General features: G+C 34.7%; 1 protein-coding gene across 3 annotated transcripts in view; it reads left to right on the forward strand.

Annotated features, from left to right (window-relative positions):
* The window catches only part of LOC123685865 (hemicentin-1-like), a 318,649-nt gene that overhangs the window by 285,305 nt on the left and 11,380 nt on the right, over window positions 1-21,964 (forward strand). For all 3 annotated transcript variants that reach the window (XM_045625724.1, XM_045625726.1, XM_045625723.1), the window contains 2 exons: window positions 1,867-1,994; window positions 14,730-14,898. In XM_045625724.1, the coding sequence (XP_045481680.1) occupies window positions 1,867-1,994; window positions 14,730-14,898 (297 nt within the window). The remainder of the gene's footprint in view (window positions 1-1,866; window positions 1,995-14,729; window positions 14,899-21,964) is intronic.

A 21,964-nucleotide genomic window follows, 5' to 3' on the forward strand; every position in this document is an offset into this window, starting at 1 on the left:
GGACTCAAGCAGAATGGTTCCTAGAATGCAATGCTCACCTTATTGAGCTCTTTCATTTGATTACTTAGCAGATGCTAAGTAATCAAATAACGACGTTTGAGAACTGGTGCTATAAAAGAATAGTAAATATTGTTTCAAATATGTTGATAGGATCAATTGAAGGAAACAGATATTAGAGATTTGCAGAGAAGGATGTTCTGTTATTAATATTATATATTTCATTCAACTAAATATGTATAATTTAATATTGCTTGTGCATTAATAAGTTCATTTCATCAAAGCTTGGTCAATTAATTCCTAAGAGATTGTAATAGTCCCACATCCTTCATTTCTTGATATTATTTGAATTAACGATATTTCAAACAATACGAGGACTACTATTTATGTATTAAGAACTGTCAACACTGATATAGCCAGGTGAAATCTGATATTAACATCGTAAAATTTTACATTTTTTGTGTTAAAAGTACTCATAATGTTTTGACATACGAGAACAATTTTTGTTGTTTACAGTAAATTGAAAATTTCATCTCTGCCAGAATATCGATTTAACTAGTGAAGATTTTCGAACTATGAAAATTATGACTCTCGACGTAATCTGACTCAAAAAAAATGCATCTATCAACTAGATTCAACTTTTGGCGATGAAGCACTATTTAAAGCCACCGTATATCCCTGACACACTGAATTCAAACGTGAAAGTAGTTCGCTCAACGACGAAGTTAAAGAAGGTCGTCCAAAATCAGTCGTTGTGTCGGAAAAAATTGAAGCTGTGCGAAAACTAATTGGAGAAGATCGTCATGTGAAAAATCAGGAAATCGAGAAATGTTTAAGCATTAGTATGATTAGCATACATAAGATTTTGCATGAATATTTGTGTGTTCGGTAGCTCTGTGCAAGTTAGATCCCACATTTGTTGAATGATGCTCAAAAAAATTACTAGTGTCGATTGGTACCGTAAAATGACTTCGAAATACAACTGTGGTGCCTCCAAAGCGGTATACAACATCGTCACAGGTGACGAGTTGTGGATTTATGCATACGAGCCAGAAAGAAAAGGCCAGTCGACAGTTAGGGTGTTTCAATGTGAAACAAAGAGTTGTTCGTTCTCGAAGCTTTAAGAAGCAAATGATGGCGTCTTTCTTCACGAAAACTGGTCCTGTGGCATTTGTGGCTCTTGAAAATCAAAATATCGTTTATTCAGAGTGGTATGAAACCATTTGTTTGCTTGAAGTTTTTGGTAAATTAAGAGAAACAAAACCAAAACGACAAATCATCAAGCATCATGACAATGCGAGCTCAAACACATCAACTGCAACGAATGAGTATTTGGACACACAAAAAATTAATTTAATTTAACTTCTTTCTCTTCCCATAAGTTGAAAATGAACTTCGTGGACAACGATTCTCATCGCTGGAAGATGCGGTTGAGGCCTTCGAAACACATGTTTTAGTGCCACCATCTTCTGACTGGAGAAAATATTTCGAATGATGGTGCAATCGCATGTAAAAATGTATAGATCTTGAAGACGATTATTTTGAAAAGCAGTAAAACTATTTTGCATCAAAATCGCTTGTTTATTTTCTATATTCTCAATACATAAATATAAACCCTCGTATATTGAAACAAAATGTTTGCATCCTTAGAGTCTTCCCATGAATCACGAGATATCATTAGTTCCCCATAACTGCCAGCCTCGAGTACCTCGAATTCCTCCCTTCATCTCGAATTTTAATCGTCCATGCGTTCCAGAATAGCCACGTTGACAGATCCTCCGCATTCCAACCATCTATGTTGTATTTAACTATCAAACGTTATCTGGAAATTGCTATCCAACAAAAGAGTAATTTGTATCTGAATTGCAGTGCCGACAGCACAAATTCTAGGCGGGCCGGACCTTCACGTGGACAAAGGAAGCACCATCAATCTCACTTGCTCCATCCGATTCAGTCCAGAACCACCAGCTTACATATTCTGGTATCATCATGACGACGTGAGTATATACACTTTATTCATTGCTCAACTGCCTTCATTAGTCAGAATTTATCAACTCTTCCGGCTGTTCGGTTGTAAAATTGAAGTAACTAAAGTCACAAAAGAGAACGAATTGGACTGGCGGTCTGCAATACATCCATGTCCTAATAAATTAATAAAACCTGAAACGATGCAGTATACCGAACGATTATCCCAGCATGAAAGCGTCGTTTGATGAAGATAATAGACGTGAACGTCTGAAAAAATATATTTTCATGATTTTAGTTAGTCATTCCAGATAATATAGGAAATATTGTAATATTAGGTGTAGTAAAAAGAAATGCTAATTTTTCAAAATATATGGCTTTAGTTATCTGTATATCGCGTCGGATCGGGTTCCACTAAATGGCGTTAGGAAGATGAGATTTCGTACTACAAAAACTTTTAAGACAGTTCTGTGATTAGTTGACTCAGAGGGACGCTATCAAATAGAAAATAAGCTATATTTTAAAGTTTTGTGATTAGTTGACTAGGTTTAGTTTGAGAGGGAGTCAAAGATTATTCGATAAAGGCGAAAATGCAAACTTCTTCTTCTTCTTTAAGTGCCGTCTCCTCAACGGAGGTTGGCGACCATCAACTGGAATTCCTCTCTGTCTCTTGCCAAATGGATGATCGTACTGGCCTCTCTTATATCAAACCACTGGCGTAGATTTCGCAGCCAACTAGGAGGCTGAAAATGGTCTTGATAGTGTAACAGCCAATCACGTGCAATTTTGATTTCGTCGATTCCATTCCGGTAATTTCAATGTCAAAGATGCACCACACACTGGAAATCCATTTGTCCAAATCATCGATAAAACTATGAACATTGTCGAGTCCGACCGACATGTAAGCACTGTTTCGAATTTCCAAGCACTAAATATTGCACAAAAAACCGTTTGGAAACATTTGCATAAGGTTGGTCTCTAGAGGAAGCTCGATATAGGGTACCACGCGAGTTAACGTAAAAAAACCTCATGGAGCGAATTTCCATCAGCTTAAGGCTGCTGAATCGCAACAAAATCGACCCATTTTTGAACTGGTGATAAAAAGTGGATCACTTAAGACAACGTCAAGCGAAAACGGCCGTGGTCGAAACGCGGTGAGTCGGCGAAAAAGGTGGTCAAGGTAGGATTGACGACCAGGAAGGATTTGCTGTGGGTTTGGTGTGATAGACAGGGATTTATCTTCTATAAGTTGCTCCCCTATGGCACAACTGTTAACTCGGAACTGTACTGTCAACAATTGGATCGTCTTGAGGAAGCAATGGCCCAGAAGCGGTCAACTGAATCCGTTCATTTTAGCTATGGTAATTAAAGCCTTGTTCTTCATGCAAAAAATAATGGATTTCCTTTAACTACAGCTCATATTGTATAAAATAGACAAAAAGAGGATTGTCTTATTCAGTTTCAAGGATGAATATTTATGAGCTTGAATGTCTATGGCTTAATATTGTTAGCAATACATAGATCAACATACTATCTATAATCTAAACAAAATGTATTCATCAGAAAAATGAAACTAAACCACTTGATCCTCGTCCCATGGATGAATATCTCTCAATTGAATAATACCGGCACATTCGCCATTTATTATAATAGAAATCTAAGAACAAACTGAAAAATCTCTACATTTATCATAAAAATAGCGTTAATCTATCAGGAAAAATAAACCCCTTTTAAGTTCAATACCTTGTCCATGTTTTGAAAATCCTCCTAATATCTAAAATTACAAAGCTCCTGGCATTATTTCCTGTGAATTTCCATACAACTTCTCTAATAGGGTTACAAACACAATCAGCTTGTGCCATGAATTAGTTTCATTCGGAATTAAACCACCTTGCCTTCCCACTGTTCATCTGATGTAGTTTTCTTAGGTTTCTATTACCTCGTGACCTTCCTGATTATTGCCATAGTTTTCTGAGTCTCTCAGGTAAACAAGAAGCAATCTGGGGATTTAATGATTTTTCTCGGGGAATTTTCTCGCATTCAATTCTGAAGCTTATTCTGTTGTTTTTCAAGTACTCCCTCACTAAGTTCCCGTCACGAAGTTATTTATTCATATCAAATGGAATTTCCCGATATCCTTTGAGTTATCAGTTCTATAATGGACTAGTTTTCATTTTTCTGTTGAGGATTAATTCTAAAAATTTAAGTAAAATGAAACAAAAATGTGGAAGAATCATTGAAATATCTCTAGAAATGAAAAAGTTATGGGACTTTGAAGTTGCGCTTGGAAGAATAATTTCTTAGTACGTGTAAGTGGCGTGACGTCACACACTAGACGACTGGTATTCGCAGAGTGCTTACAAATTCATTGGTGTACAATCACTTGTGCCGTTCATGTCGTGTTTTGTTCGTTACACGATGGCTGAAATAACTTTATATACATACATATAAATTACCTTTTTCTCTTTTTACTTTTTACTCCTCACATAAATATGTTTTGCCATTGATAGACTTCAACAACCAGTACTCAACTACAAACTGTTTATGGAACGTTTTTTAAATAAATCATCGTTATAAGCTGAACCATGATGAAGCAAACTCAAAAGTAGATACTTACTTGAAAAGTTTAACTCCTTTTATTACAGCACTGACATAAGATGGATTTGAAGAAAAAACGCCATCACTGCGAATATATCTATTTTAGTCAAATTGTCACTTTGTCCTTTCACGAAGCCTTCTTCCATTATGGTGACATAAAAACAAAACTCGAGTTAAAACTACACTGTACAACTACAAACGGCGCGAGAGCCTTGGCGCGGCTAAGTATTTAAACGTAATTTATGGTGTAGCGATCACAGGCAAGTGCCGTGACGTCACAGACCAAAGACGTTCCGCGCTAAAACACGTAAATTTAAATAATCTATTTCTCAGTCATTTATTGATGGATTTTCAAAATTTTTTCATTGATTTATCTGTTTTGCTCTATATTTTAATTCTATCGTGTCAAATATAGTATTATCAACATCACTAAACTAGTCCATTGACACAAAGACGTTAGTCGGTACAGTACGATTTTTGTATGAGATTAAAGCTTTCGTTATTTGATTGATGAAAACCTTTGTATTGAATAAGATAAAATGATTCCTATCAAGTTAGGCAATCCTAAAAGTCGATGGAAAATGAATCGACGTGCTCTATCATATTTCACGATACGTCATGAATAACGAAACAGAAAACTAAACGTCATTCACTCTGCATCAAATTCCCAGCAGAAATCGGAAAGCAAGCAATGATGTATTGATATTCCTTTTTTGACGTCTGTCACCGTGATATCACGTACGGTAATTGAACATGTACAGTTCAAAATTTTATAATTCCAGACAACTGTATTTTTTCCATAGAAGCCTATGATATTATTCTACAGGATCGTTGTTGTTATTCCACGTTCTGGACAACTGAATACGTAAATATTATACTAAGCAGAATAATGGAAATTTCGACGTTACCGATGAAACATCTGCGTTCCAAAACCAGAAGCTCCATTTTCCAGGTAACAGCTACACGCCGTTAAGTTGATATAGTGTCAGATAACAATAAATTTTGCATCTCTTTCATTTCTCGATGTATTTGTGTAAATGGATTTTTCTCCACTTGTGTAGTATTCGGGTAGAAAACAAGACCATTTATCATTGACTGCAGATCTTGTTTGTCTTAAACTCACGTTAAAATACCCGATGTATACCCAACCAAGAGTTTTTATTTACGAGCCGATAGTTGGGCGTATATATTCCTACTGGAATCGTGACATGAGTTATTGGAAAGCGCTAGAGGTTTTTCGCAAAGGAAGACATATAGATTACTTCCAATCCACCTTATGTCGGGAATCATTCAACTTTAAATACCAACACGAAAATATTCACTTTGTTTCGCTTTGCGGTTTTTAACTACGGACTTCTAGCATGCACATAAAAACCATTATTCAATGGGTATAATGGCGTGCAAGTTCTCCTGAAACTTTCCATGCAATGTGCAAACTTCCATGCAATTTAAGATGGGAACGTTTCAGGTGTTCTCTAATTCAATGGAGGAACCGCTCATATTTAAACACGGTTGAAAACATAAAATATGACTTCATAGCCTCTAATAAAGGTATTACGTGAATTTATTCCGATAGGACTGAAAATTAATACTTCATTTCACAAGTGGGTTCTTTTTGTCAATATATATTTCATCAAAGTCTCATGTGTCATTAATAAAGCTTTCGAGAAATAACAACCATTTTTTTCATATTCACGAGATAAGTCTTCAGTTCACATATACAGGGTGAGTTTTTAAGCTATACATCAAATTGAATCATAGATTCCTGTCATCAAATAAAATACTTTTTTCATTTACTATTTTTCTCGATTGGGTAAAAAGATACAGGCTGTTAAAACCCCAATAGGATTAGTTCTATCCTGGCCAATCCATGATACTGTACAAATTCAGTATAAAGAAATCAATCAGGTAATTCAGAAAATTGAATTATTCTTCATCTCTCCTCTCAAAACGCTCCATTCTCAAAATATTCAAAATTGAATGCTATACCTATAAAATTCGATTAATCGTAACTTAACATCTATAACCATGTTTTACTTCTCCTTTACAATCGAAGTAATCGAATATACAAGTGACATGAAGAACAAGATTCTTTTTCCACTACTGCTATAGAATATAAATGACCCAAAGAAATTTGGATAAGGCTCAAAATCACCTGAAAATCAACTTTGAATGACATTGTATGATATATCGTTGAATTCAGCGTTAAAAGTTATTTCGAAATGTGTCATAAAATATACAGGTCCGTATTGAAAAAAATGAGGTTGGGGATGGCCCAGAGAGCACGAAACGTTGGATACGAAATCTGATTACGTCAAATTGAGAACCATTTACTGTCGAATAAAAAATTCCTGTAACATTTTTTGATAATATTTGAAATAATGTGGGAAAAAAAGGAAAATCAAAATGACAGAATTTATTTTTCTTATGATATCTCAATAACCGGCCCTGATAATCTCGATTTGTTTGAACTGCTTGATAATGCTTCTATGCATGCAACTTTTTCTCCATTTGACCGACATTCTAACTCTTATGGTTTAAAAGTTACCAATACAATCCCATTGAAAAAGTGGCCACCCTGTATAGCTCTTTGTGGAATTAAGTGCCAATAAAATCACTATTCTTCTGAGTGGAGAATAGTGAATAGAATATAAACTGTGGGGTGAAGTGATTTTATTCAATAATGACGGTCTCGAATCGTCACATGATTGAAATGGGAATGAGATTAAATAGTTCGCTCTCCGATATTTGTATGGCATACAAGCATAACAGAACATGAATAGAGGCACAATATAAACCGAAATGATTGCATTTCCCAGACTGGTCGATTTAAATACATCGCCAATAGATAATCTGATTTCGAATGGATTTGATGAAATGGCAATTCGTTCCTAAAAGAATTCTTCCCAGATTTGAATATTCATTTCTCATTAATCATTCGAGCTTTACGATAAAGATAATTTAAGGTTCTTACTCAATAAATACTTACTTAGTTGAATTTATTCTCATCCATCACATTATGGGTATAGATAGGCGAAATGATATTTTCAAAACACGAATATTTCAATAAATGAAGACTGACATATATTTCTGAATTTTTAGAACCATATGTTTTCGAAAAAATTGAATTCATGAATAAATTTCTCTTGAATGGATTTGTCCCTTACTTGATAAAAATTCGTTAATAAATAATTTAATTCATTTCCACAAATCTAAGTATAAACAACAACACTATGGCTTTTTAGGTAAATTTTACATTTCGACTGATATCATCAAGCATTAGTTTAGGATGATCATTTTTGTTGATTTGAAAATAAGCATTAATATTGATCCTACTACATTAAATATTTGTCAAAAATTCACATGTATGTACCTACTTATTATCCAGAAACGCCCACATTGTACTGTACTTCTAGTTATGATGGTTTACCAACATTAATATTAACACCAGGATGAAAGCTAATAATAACTTATTTTGTTTTATTCAGTATTATAAACCGTATATTTCTTCTTTTAAGTATGTTCTCATAAATGATATTCGATATTCATTCAAGGGGTCCATTAAATATCCATTACAACATTCCAATTTTTATTCATAATAGAATAATTCATCATTTTTTGAACGATAATTGTTAGAAAATTACGAAATAATGTAGAATCATATCTACTGAAATTCCATAATGAGAGATAAGGATAAACTTTGGGCTTTTATATCAACTATGAGACCACAACTACCGTAATCTCTATAAGAGATTATAACTCTGCGCTCAAGTAGAGTTCAAAACCAGTTCGAAAGTGGAATGGGCTTAACGTTGATTGATTTTGTTAGCTAATTAATACTTCACCCAATAAATTCCAAGCCTATGGCACATATGGCCCCACCAATGCCTTATCACTTTTTCTTCTACTAGATACTACCAATCTTCAAAAAATGCGTGTTTAAAGTATTCGTAGGTTTATTTGATTTATATTGCATCCGCTGTTTTGCAATAGATGGCTGTAGCGGTAAGTTGTTGTCGAAATAAATGGATCGTAGATGTTATACAATAAGATAAGTTATTTGTGAACATAACGCCATCGAAACATTAGTCGATTTGTGGTATGCTCATTGGGAGTGACGCAACAAGCCATTTCAACACGCCTGAAAGTCATGGAAATGATTCAGAAACAAGGAAATTGGTTGCCGTACTTCCGGTCTGATGAAAAAGTGGAAAATTGGATCGATTTGTGGATAGCTTCAAAAGATTTTTCAAGCCGGGATTCGTACGCTGCCCGAAAGATGGGAGAAAATAGTGGCCAGTGATGGACAATACTTTGAATTAATTATAAATGAATGCCCAGTTTTTTACAATGAAGCCTCAAATTTCGGAAAAAAACGCAAAGATAAGTAGATAAAATTGAAGGAAAAAGTCTATAAAACATTTCTGTTGTTGGAACCTTGTATATTAAATCATCCGGTTACATGTTTCGACATATTCGCCATTATCAAAACAAAGATTCTGAAAAAGATTATACCCTTAGGTACAACATATGAAGTTGAGCGAAAAACTTAAAGGAAAGGTGAAAAAAGGTGGATAACATAATTCTACAGTTTCGTTCATTGCTCACTGAAACTTACGATTTTAAGGTTCCATAGTCATATGGTGAAACATTGATAAAATAAGTATAAGTCACAAAGTGAAAATATAAATAAATAAATATCAAAAATACACTGGTCAAAAAGGCATACTGTGAAAAGTCAAATGATATAAAATGACAAACAAAACATAAACAAAACAAAACTGACGTTCATGTTGACGGATTCCTCTTCTTCCAATCAAGGTTGACTCAGTGGCGTCCTTGAGGAGCATCAATATAAAATTTTATACGTGTCTTTAAAGTTGTTTGTTAACATATTTTATATTATATTTTATACTCAACACTTCAAAATGGGATTTTATGAGATTACAATAAGTAGATAAGACTAAAATTCATACTTTCTGAGCTGCATAGATATAAGAAGGTTGAAATAATGAATTGAGAAGTTTAATTAGTCCCTAACAGAAAATCGATCACTTCTGAGAATAAAGATTGATAGATCATATTCTGGAGAATAGAGAATAATGGCCAAAGTTCAGGGTGATTTTCCCGAGGTTGTGCCCAAGGAAAAAAGTATTAATTCATGGCCGGGAAACATAACTCCTGATCAAGATTGAAATATCGTGAAGAAATTTCAACGCCAGCTATATGCGTGAACTGTAAGCGTCTGATGAATTGAAGCCAGCATTTCGTTCCCAAAGTTATTTTATGGGATGTTGGTATTGTAATGTTCTGCGGAAGCATAATGTTGAGTTAGAGGAATATATTTAGGGAGCGATGGCCACCATGTTCGGATTCGGAACCATTAACGACCAATCATTCCTTACCTAATGTAATATGCAATAGGATAATCTTAATGGAAGGCAATATGAAGGAACTCTGTCCTCAAAATTCTACTGGAGATACAGATCTTAGAATTGACAATGCAGGAGAAAGCTGATTATTCATTTCCAATAAGACCTTATTGAACGAGTGCCTGACTTTTCTATTCTTCAAATTATTATGTCTATCTGATGGATGGAAACAGAACTAATCCCACAAAATTTATTTCAATATAACAAGAAAATATTCCTAAAATACTACACACCCCAAAAAAATTATTGGAAATGTCATGTCAAGCGAGTTCAGTTCGAGGAGATTGCCTATGTACAAAACAAAATGAAACTTCATATTCTATTCTCTTTTCGGTAATTCCGTGAAACACTTTTCCAGCAGATAATCATATGCCGCTACAGTTATGTAAGACTTATTCGTTGCTTGGCTTGATTTTCAAGCTACTTGGCTTGAGCTTTACTTGATTTCAAGTCAAGCTCAAGTCAAGTAGTAGTTTATCAAGTACTTGAATCATATCAAGCTACTTGAGTTTTAGCAGTTTTATTGTGCAGTGTCACATAAATAAAAAAATTATGAAATGAGAAGGAACATTGTAAAAAAGAACCGAAAATTTTAACTTTTTTGAAATAGAAACATAATTAAATCACTATAAATCATAACAAAATAAAAAATAATGAATAAATAAAGTTTCCAAATATTGAGAAACGTCCAGGCTTTTTTTGATTTCATAATTTACCATCCAGGATCAAAGACACATTAGGCATCTTATAGATTTGTCGCCCTACCTATTGTGGGTTTTTGTAATTGTAAGAGCAGCTCTGGAAAATTGTTTTTCAACAGGAACTGAAGATGCTGGCGTTGATAAAAAATCCTTGGCTATTTTAGAGTGATATTTCTGAAACTATCAAAATCTACCATTAAATTGATTACATAGAAATGTGGGAAAACTACTAATAAAGTCACACTTGCGAATGCTTCAGTCTCTCGGCGCTCGAGGAATCCCCTTATTTAGTCCAAGCGCGCACGAGATTGCAGAAATATATGCCGTGCGACGCGTGCATATCAACTCAAGTAATATCAAGTAGCTTGATATCAAGTCAAGCAATAAATATCTAATATCAAGTCAAGCTCAAGTATGTAATTTTTCACAAGCTCGATTTTCAAGTCAAGTAGTTGGTTAAAATGTTAAGCTACTTGGCTTGAGGAATCCCTAGCCGTGACCAGTCTAATTTCTGGATCCTTCATCCTTTGAGCAATTCTCGCAAAATTTAGAAGTATGCTTAGACGTTTGAATATTAATAATCTAGCTATCAATCACCAATTCTGACTAAACGATTTGTTATCGTTTACTTATTTTATCACCATTAATATTCATTACAATATTTCAACTGATACTAGGCGTTTCAAAAAGACCTCAGATAATTTATATAAAAAGTGTCTTCTTTTGGATATTCATGGAAGTCTATTCAAAAACGCTAAATCCTGCCGGTTTCATATTTACAAAAACTCCTGGCATTCTCAGTTGAACTTTCGAAGATCAGTTCTCCTTCTAGAACTCAATTAAGAAAAATTAATATTAATCTAGTAAACAATATCGTTTTTCAAAATATTTGAAAGTGTCATTTTTGCTTCCGGTTAGATTTGAGATTTCCCATACAAAAAACAAAATATAAACAGAGAAATTCTATGTACTAATTGAACTGTTTATTCGAAAACGCACCAATCAAACAACACATCAATCATCTGAATGGAAATGATTTCCATCGAATGAAAACTAGACGATTTCCACAAACAACAATTGAATTCACGTCCCAGGAGAAAAATATTTCCCTAAAGCCGAAAGAAAAATCTTTTTATTTCCAAGCGGACGTGCAGTGAACAGGGCTGGGTAATATGATTTGAGCATGAAAAAACTACCATTTTCATAATATTTATGAGCATAAACTCAGCTCCTCATTACAGTCAAGATGATATCAAGATGTGTCGTCGACATACTTTGCATAAATATATTATATGGTACACCCGTGTGTCGCTTAGATGTTGGCATGACATATTTTCATATATCTTATCGCAGCCATGGAAGCCACGTATCCCAGAATGAAAGAAAACCGGAAATCTACCGAAGATGAAATTAGTTTCGAATCCGTGGTCGTTTCGAATTGAGCCCTTGAAGGGAGTTTGCTTTACTTATGTAGTTGAAATAATCGCGTAGGAAGGAGAGAATTGTTATCAAGAAAAAAGATGTTCACGTTGTTGTGAATGTGGGTGTATGAAATAACGAATCTCTATGTGGCAAAGGTGTATCAATTAGCCAATTCGCTTTGAATTGTATAATTTGTCGAGTGAAAAACATTGTAGTGGAAATATCAGAAATATGTTTGTTTGATATTCGGAAATCAAAAGTTCAACCCTTATGCTCATTGTACCGGAAATAACTGCTCAATTTTTTTATTCATATCCCGAATACGAGATGAAAAAGTTTCACAAAGTTCTGTGCTTGGAATGTTTTTTCAATGATGTGTTGTTTTTTCTTCAATCAATGTATTGAAGAACACGCAGTATGGGCACCCACGATTTCTTTTTTATAACTTCATTATGAGCAACAATGTCGATGCCAAAATTTCGTATGGTGAACCTGTATAGTGGAACCATGTTTGTATGTCTTTTTGTGTCTTAATGTCATAGCTGGAATAACTTCGGCTAATAGCCTGGAACAATATTTCTTCTGAATAATTCATGCTAGCTTGAGAGCATAAGATAACTCGGTATTTCTCTGAAATTATCCCAATCGTCGAGGTTACATGAAATATTACACCTAAATGGAATTCGGAGTTAATATTGGAACTCGGTTTTCGGAAGATATCGCCAGCAAACAATAGATTGTGCAAAATTGAATTCGGTGTTGAAAAATGAGGTGTATAATTTCCCCTCCTTATACGGAAAATGTGTGAACTTTATGTTTCTCGAATTTCCTCGCTTCTACTACTTCAACCCGGTGGGGGATAATATTTTCTAGAAATGTTTAAATCATACCAATAGGGGAATTTTTCAATGACGATTCCAAGAAGCTGCAAGAAGTGAAGATATTTTGTCTACGGAACCTGACACCTGAAATAAGAAATTACGATTGAAAGAAGTTATGCGCAAATACAAGGAAAGTGCTCCTTTGTTAACCAATTCCCTCCTTTCCGGTGGAATCGAATTTTTCACCGCCGTTGTTTCCTCTAATTTTGAAATTCAGTCCAACGAGCAGAATATGCCATTCAACAGCACTTTATAAATGAAATTTGGAGAAAAGCATTTCCCTTTGAAACTCACTCGTGTGGCAGAATCAAGGATCTACATATGTATAAATATTCGGAAGGAATTCTCCAATCTACGATAAAAACACAACGATTCATTAGTGGGTGTATTTGAAAAAATCCATTCAGTTATCTGTATCTCGCGTTGTATGAATCCAATGGGATTTCACTAGATGGCATTAGAAATATGAGATTTCGTACAACAAAAACTTTCCTGACAGTTTTGTGATTAACTGACTTAGTTTAGTTTGAGCGCGCGTCAATATATTGATATCAAAGGCCAATTGTCGAAAATGTCGATTTCCCAAGGGCTTAAGATTGCACAAAAACCGTTTGAAACCATTGGCAAAAGGCTGATCTCAAGAAGAAGCTCGATGAATGGGTACCACACGAGATAACGCAAATAAACCTCATAGACCAAATTTCCATCTGCGAATCGCTGCAGAATCGCAACAAAATCGATCCATTTTTGGAAGCGGTTTGTAACTGGTGATGGAAAGTTGATCTCTTAGACAACGCCAAGCAAAAATGGTTGTGGTCGAAACGCAGAGAGCAGCCAGAAACGGTGGCGAAGAAAGGATTGACGTCCAGAAAGTTTTACTGTGTTTTTGGTGAGATTGGCAGGGACTACCCTAAGCTGAAAGCAACTGTTAACTCGGAACTGTACTGTCAACAATTGGATCGTCTTGAGGAAACTATCATCCAGAACATCAGAACTTTGACCAATAGAAGAGGAAGTGTATTCCATCAGGACAACGCCAGAAGCTCTAGGAGCTTGGTTGGGAGGTTCTTATGTATCCACCTGGCACCAAGTGATCATCATCTGTTTCTGTTCATGGCAAACTATTTTGCTGGTGAAAAATTCGCTTCAACAGAGGCTTGTGTCTCAAATTTTAGCCAATAGGGACGAGAGTCATAATGATATTACTTTCAAAATGACAACAAGTTATCGAACAAAACATTAGCATATTTGACCTAAATCCAAAAATAATGGATTTTTTTCACTACACCATCTCATTAAATAAATTAATCCAAAAAGACGTATGATAAGCAGAACTCGTTGAAAGATGCGCTGTTACACTAACTGTGGATTTTTCCACTCATTCAAAATAATAAAGCAAAATTGAATGGATAAATGTTCGTTTGCAAAATGGCGAATGCGCCATTGTTCTACAGTAAGTTGTAAGTGATCAATTTTTATTTTTATCATCTTGAGATCAACCGACCAAAAACTCGACCAAACTGCGTTCAATTATCCCCCGAAAATTCAGATAATTGTGTGATTAGGGGGGATAATGATGGGGATACGATATCGTGAAAATTCGAGTAGAAGGCGTTTTAGTTACAATGAAGAGTCCGATTCGTTGAGATCGCAATCACAAACAAAGAGACATCTGTTCCCAATTTTATCTCTGGAGTTTTGCAGTACTTGAAACATTAAATTCACCGTTACAGGTTATCAGCTACGATTCCACCCGTGGAGGGGTTAGCGTAATCACCGAAAAAGGAGATGTCACGACTAGTTTCCTTCTGATCCAGCATGCAGACATTTCGGACTCAGGAAAGTATTCATGTAGTCCATCCAACGCAGATGTCGCCAGCGTTAGAGTTCACGTACTAAATGGTGAGTTTCATTAATATTAATTTTGCAGGAAACCGCATATCTCTCTCAATTACGAATATCATTTGGGGTCGCGTATAATGTCTGGTTAGAACCGGTGATTATTTCAGCACATGGGCCGTAAGCCCGTATCTTATTAGATGCGAGAGTAGCAGTTATCGTTTATGTAACTGTCGTTTGAAGATGCATCTATCAACTGAATTTTACTGCATTCGGCCAACTCCAAAATGCATTCAGTTGCTATCTATTGAAGTTCAGCAGGATTAAGCCGCTTTATACGAGATATGATATTTATATGATATTATGGTTATTATAAAAACCCGTTTCTTATGGTGCTTCATCGAACTATTAATAAAAATAGTAATGGTACCAAAAAGTTTTCACCAAGTCTCTGTCGGATATTTTCAGTTAATTTCGAATCGAAACTCAGAGTTTTTCTCTAATTTCAATCATTTACCCCTTGCTCCACTTTCTTTGTATTACCAAAAAAATTTAAAATTTAAAACAGCTGCTTTTGGGTGTTTCTATTTCTCTTTCAGTTAATATATTTTACAATCATATTGGCAGCTCGTATAAACCCATAAGTTTTGACTGTTTTATAATCAGACACCCTGTAGAACTTAAAGGCGAGCTGTAGAGGGTGCCGTGTTAAAAACAGCTTTGATGTGGCCACAATAGTCCGGTGTCAATTTCCAGAATTATCTGTACCCAAAAAAATCACTGTTATTCGACTACAAATCGATCATAGGAAAGGATTTCTGGGAGAAAATAACCACGGTAAAACTCCGTCGAGACAATACCATTTAAGACGCTTTCCTGGTTGATCAATGAATGGCAAACTCACGTTGGTTATTTTTTTACATTACAGATTTGCACCTAATTCCTCATCCAAAGTAAATCCCTCAGATCAGGATATTAGCAAAGTGGTCAATCAAAAGTAAACAAAAAAAAATAAGTTCAGCGGTACTTGAGATATATGGAGGAGAAAATTGCACCTAAAATTACTGTTTTGAACTCCATACATTTCATTACTCTTGTGTGTACTGTAATTTTAAAATTTCAGGAATTCGAAATGATCAGTATTGAATTTATCGAAAATATTCCAGTGGTATTTGAATTGAACTACCTCTCATAATTAGAGTTAATGATAAAAAGGCAAAAAAAGGATTCATATGTCGGAATGTATGGCCATTTTTCGCATTCCTCGGAACGAGCATAGAACATTCGAAATAGAAATGCATTCAAAATATTCAGTCACGGATTAAATATAGCAGGACTTGTTTTTTTCCACGAAATCGAGCTTTCTATTTTGGAATATATTTTTTCATACAGCAAAAGAATAAGGAATGAGCTCATTCGGGGAAAAAAAATAACGATCATTTTAATAAACAATTAGCTGCAAGCGGCTTGCAATTTTCATCTGAACATACTCTTCAGAATAAAATTTCAATAATCAGGTTTGGAATCCTTAGGAAAAATAAATATCTTTTTTTCCTTTCACCCTTGAAATATTTTCAGGAAAAGAAAGCGTTCGAAGATGTATCTGAAATAAAACAAGAAAAATATTGCTTTTTGATTTTCTTATTGAAAAATTAAAAAATCACAACTCTTTTCATTCTCAACGAAGGTTTCGATTGTTCATTATGATATGTTTTGAAATGAATACTTCCTATCCTAGTCTAGACAATAAGATGAATCATAATACATGATAAACACTTGCCTGAAACCATTTTTATCTCTCCATTGAATTTATCCTTAACCCCTATTCATTTCTGATTCTACATTCTGAACATGATTCTTCATATGCATTACCTTAATGAGAAACATAAAATATTGAATTGAAAGAGTCAAAAGAAAGGAACAAAGTAGAAATGGTATCGAATTTGCAGCGTTTTTATCTCTAGTACTCGTGAAATATTAATAGAACGTCGAGAATGAATATATCAAATAAATATTCTAGGTAGGTAACTCCAGAGAGGAGAATGTTGAAATTTTTTTTCTATTTCTCGAAAGGAAGTAAACGTTCTTCCCTTGAGGGTATCCATTTTTATTTCATTCTGTATGCATATCAAACAAGTAAATATGTCAGTCTCTGGGATTTATACTTCGTCCACAGTATTCCCCTTTCCACATAACGAAAAGGAGAAATTGAAACCTGACTTCGAAAATATCACGTATCGCAACTCTGGCACTACCTTTTGAAGTTATAGAAAATGAATAATTTTTAAAATTTTGGAATCAATTATTATTATAGAAATTATAGGTTCTACCTTGAAAATCTTGAGTTTTGATGAATTCGAGTTGTCCAAGTTCTGAAGAAAAACTTTTTCTGCAAAAAAAATCAAAAAAATGTGAGTCCTCGTCGTCACCATTTTTTTCAGCACAAAATTATACTTTGTTTTTCATAAACGTCTAATAGGTCATTGCAGTGAATAACCCTGTATAATCTACAATATATTATATGGTAACTTTTGATGTAGTTGATAGTTCGATGGAAATGATGTTAATTCGTATGTATAATAATTTCAAATTTCATGAATCTGAAATTAACGAGATACGTTCTTAAATGATTCACATTTCACGAGTTCGAGCTTTAATTTTTTTTTTAGGATTGTCCATCAGATTTGGTCATTTTACAACATATGTATAGTATTTGTACAAGTTGATCCACAGAAGGAGATAGAATTTTCATTCGATTTTTAATCCATCATGGATCGAGTTCATGCGTTTGAATTTCTATGAAATGAAAGGGTTTTTCAACTATCAAACATAAAATAGACACCGCTTCGATGTATGATAGTACCATGATTGTTCTAATTTTAAAGCCGATACCTCATTCAATTGAATTATTTAAGAGTATAATACACGACGACTTTTGTATTAGGCCAATTGAAAAGTCCCCGGTCTAATGCACAGACGGCAGTGTATTAAATCCATATGATTTTTAGTTAGTACCAATCTTCAAACGATATGTGTCAATATTTGACAGCAGTCCGACTTTAAATTTGTGAGATATTGCGTTGTGAGTGTAGCTACTTTTGTTATTTGAAGAAAGATGGAAAAAAATGATAAAATATTGCTTTTTGAAGGGAAAGAATACAGTTGAAGCAAAATATTGGCTTGATGAAGAGTTTCCGGGGTCTGCACCAGGAAAATCAACCATCATTGATTGGTAGGCTGACTTAAAACGTGGTGAAATGAGCATCGAAGACGGCGAAGGCAGTGGACGCCCAAAAGAATCTGTCAATGACGAATAAATAAGTTCATAAAATAATTTTGAATGACCGTAAAGTGAAGTTGATCGAGATAGCAGACATTGTGAAGATATCATCTGATGGTGTACATCATATCATTCACGAATATTTGTACATGAGAAAGCTGTGTGCAAAATGGGTGCCGCGCGAGCTCACAATCGATCAAAAGCAACAACGTGTTTATGATTCTGAGCAGTGCTTGAAGCTGTTTAAGTGCAGTAAACCTGAATTTTTGCGTTGATATGTGACAATGGATGAAACATGGCTACATCATTTCACTCCGGAGTTCAATCGACAGTCAGATGAGTGGACTGCACACGATGAAGCTAATACAAAGCAATGAAAAACACAACAGTCAGCTGGCAAAGTTATGGAATCAGTATTCTGGGATGCGCAAGGTATAATAGTCATTGATTACCTCCGAAAGGGCCAGACCATCAACAGTTATTATTATATAGCGTTATTGGGTCGTTTAAAGGATGAAATCGTTAAAAAACGGCCCCATTTGAAGAAAAAAATGTGCTGTTTCATCAAGACAATGTGGCGTGTCACAAATCAATGAATGCAAAATTGCATAAATTGGGCTTCGAATTGCTTTTGCATCCACCGTATTCGCCAGATCTGGCCCCCAGCCACTTTTTCCTGTTCTCAGACCTCAAAAGAATGCTAGCTGGAAAGAAATTTAGCGCCAATGAAGAAGTAATCGTCGAAACTGAGGCCTATTTTGAAGCGAAAGACAAATCGTACTACAAAAATGGTATCGAAAAGTTGTAAGATCGCTATAATCGCTGTATCGCCCTCGAAGGCAACTATGTTGTAATGAAATCGAATTTTGCCAAAAAAAATTGTTTTACTGAGGAAGACCGGAGACTTTTCAATTGGCCTGTTATGATCAAGGTAAAATGTTAGACAGATTATCTTCGAATATTAAGTTTGTATCAAAAGCATTTGCTGTTTCATCTCAAGCGAAGAAGATGATTTGTAGAATTAACGGATCACCTACATTCAATACGGTAGAACCGAGGGATGGGGACAAAGTAAATTAGTAAGCGGGATCAAGTTTCTTCTCTAGCTAGACGCCGTGTTCACAGTGATTTTGCTTTATCTCATTCACCGAGGATGTCCTTTGTAAGCAATTGTTTAATTATATCAGTATGCCGAGCCACATTAGCGGCGTACAGAGGGGACAGATAAAATGAAACCCCATACTGAACGGATGTTTCAAGGAAACACAGGCGCCATTGTAGTCAGGACAAAGGACGTTCAAAATGAGGAAGAGACGAACATAATCGAATAGTTTATGCATGATAGCAAAATGCGGAGTTTGTGTTGGCCAAATGTGAAATATGAGAAATGCTCAATGAGCAGCAAAAATAGTGGAGGTAGATTCTAAACAGAGTGATGGCAGAACTGTCAGAACTTCCAAATGGACATTTGGATACTGAAACAACGATGGAATATTGTTGCGTTATTCATCAACCTTATGTGGAGTTAGGAAGCCCTAAAATAGGACGTTATACAGGGTCTTGCAACAGTGGCAAGGAGCTGCATATCTCTACTTGAGAAAGGAATAGGAATCTTATTTTTTATGAGATTACTTGAACCACATAACACATATACTCTTGGTCACAAAGAGTGAAGAAGAATTTTTCCAGTCTGTTTTTTTTCTTCATATAAATATACCTACTTCATACAACCCCTGTAGAATTATGCCAATATCAAGAAGGTGAAATAAAACTTCCTGATGAAAAGAGATTAGATCTTAGACGTCGATCTTGAACTTCATTTGTGCACCTTCGATGTCCGGTGCCTACTCTTCTTCTATTTTGGGCATATCTAACCTCGTTTGACAACATCCTATAACAGTAGTTTCAAATTCATTTAGCTGGCGATTAATCCCGCGTAAACGTGCTCTAGGCATTTTAACAAGAACTAAACATCGACTTAGGATCTCCTCGAACAGCTGGTTTGTTGTAAATTTAAAAAACTTGCATTAAACTTTCACGATTTTATTCCCAAATTCAATCATTCACTACTTGCTATACTATCTATGTCTAACCAAAATAAATTTAGAATTTAAACAGCTCCTTCTGGGTGTTGCAGATTCTTTGTCAGTAAGCATAAATCTTTACCATCCCGATATACCTGAAGAATCATCCCTCTTTTTTTCCATTTGTGTAGTGCTATTTATTTTAGTCTGATGTTCACAGATGCGAAACGTATAAAAAGTATTTAGACATGTCGGTCGAACGGAAAAACCGCAGCAATTCGAAACCAACAATAGAAATATCCATTTTATGTCTCCCTACCGGAAAATTTAAAGAGAAAGCCAGATGAACCTCTGTTGATGAACACAGGACATGCAAATGTAGCGGATATACAGGAGTCCCAATATATCCTTGACCATGTGTCGTGAAATACAAAATGACTATTCCAAACTTTTTGCAAATTATCAAGCTGATCACATCATCCGAATATTAGAAAATGAAAGAATAATATTATGGAAGAGATACCCGATATTTTCATGATTACAAATGCGATCAGCTTTAGATTTTGCATGTATTTATATAGAGAATAGCAATTTCAAGCTTTCTACGATATTTCATACTGATTTCGTTATAATTATAATAAAAAAAATCAATGAAGATATCGAAAAAAATGGAGAAAACCCTGACGTGAAATCGGGAGCTTTTGTTTTCTCGTCATTCATGCACCAATTGACCCTTTGAGTTCACACATATACCTATATTGAGGTATGTGGTGTCCAATTAGTGATTGAAACAAAAGCCCCTGAATTCGCACCAGTGATTTCCTCATTTTTTGCTCAGTCATCGAAATAAAAATGGAAAATCCCCAATTGACTTGAATGAAAGGAATTTCTAGAATGAATACAAAATATTTTCCAAACGCAAAATAATTGCCTGTTCATTTCAATAGTGACGATTTTAATAGAGCACATATATGGATTCATATTAGGAATTAAGTCATACACATCAAATGTAACCACAACCAATTCATCACTAATTGAAGTTCGATTAACGGAAAAAAAACAATGGTATAAAACTTTTGGAATAAATATTTCATTTCGCGAAATTGAATTCGAATATTCGGGAAATAGATATTATGGATTCATGTTATTCATTCAAATTATCAGCAATCCTCATGGGTAACGCCTATGTAGAATGATAATTCATCAATAGATATAAATAAAACGTAATATTTGATTGAGCATGGAATTAATTTTGGGTTTAATAAAATATCATGGGAGCCATTAAAAAAGAACTTATGGATTTTATTCAGCAATAAAGGAAGTAAAACTTTTGAATATCCAACACAGTCAGTCCCAAAAAATACATTAGACACTTCAATATCAGACTAGCTTATCGAAAATCACTTGAGATACAAATTGGAATAGAAAGGAGGGTAAATACAGTTACCAGGAACTTCTATACAAGATATAACCGATTCGCTTTTTATGAAAACTATCGCAATTTTGGATTCTGATATTGCATTATTTTGAATTGAAAACTCTCGGAAATAATTTTTTGGATGCTTCATTTCAGTCGTTCGAAGAATTGATTTTATAGATCGCGTGTTCCTAGTTACTTTATATTTACCCCAACAGAGATTCCCACAAAATTATTTCACCGATTAATTACACTAGACAGTTTGCTTACTGTATTTCACCAAATGCATTATCAATGGCCCGTCGAGTATCGACAAGTTTCTTGACGAGTTTAGGTGAAGGATTCACATTTCTGCTGAGGATATACATCGTGACATCTCTCACTCTTTTTCCCCTTCTGTAAACTGAT

Source organism: Harmonia axyridis, chromosome X (assembly GCF_914767665.1).
Source record: "Harmonia axyridis chromosome X, icHarAxyr1.1, whole genome shotgun sequence".
Lineage (NCBI taxonomy): Eukaryota > Metazoa > Arthropoda > Insecta > Coleoptera > Coccinellidae > Harmonia > Harmonia axyridis.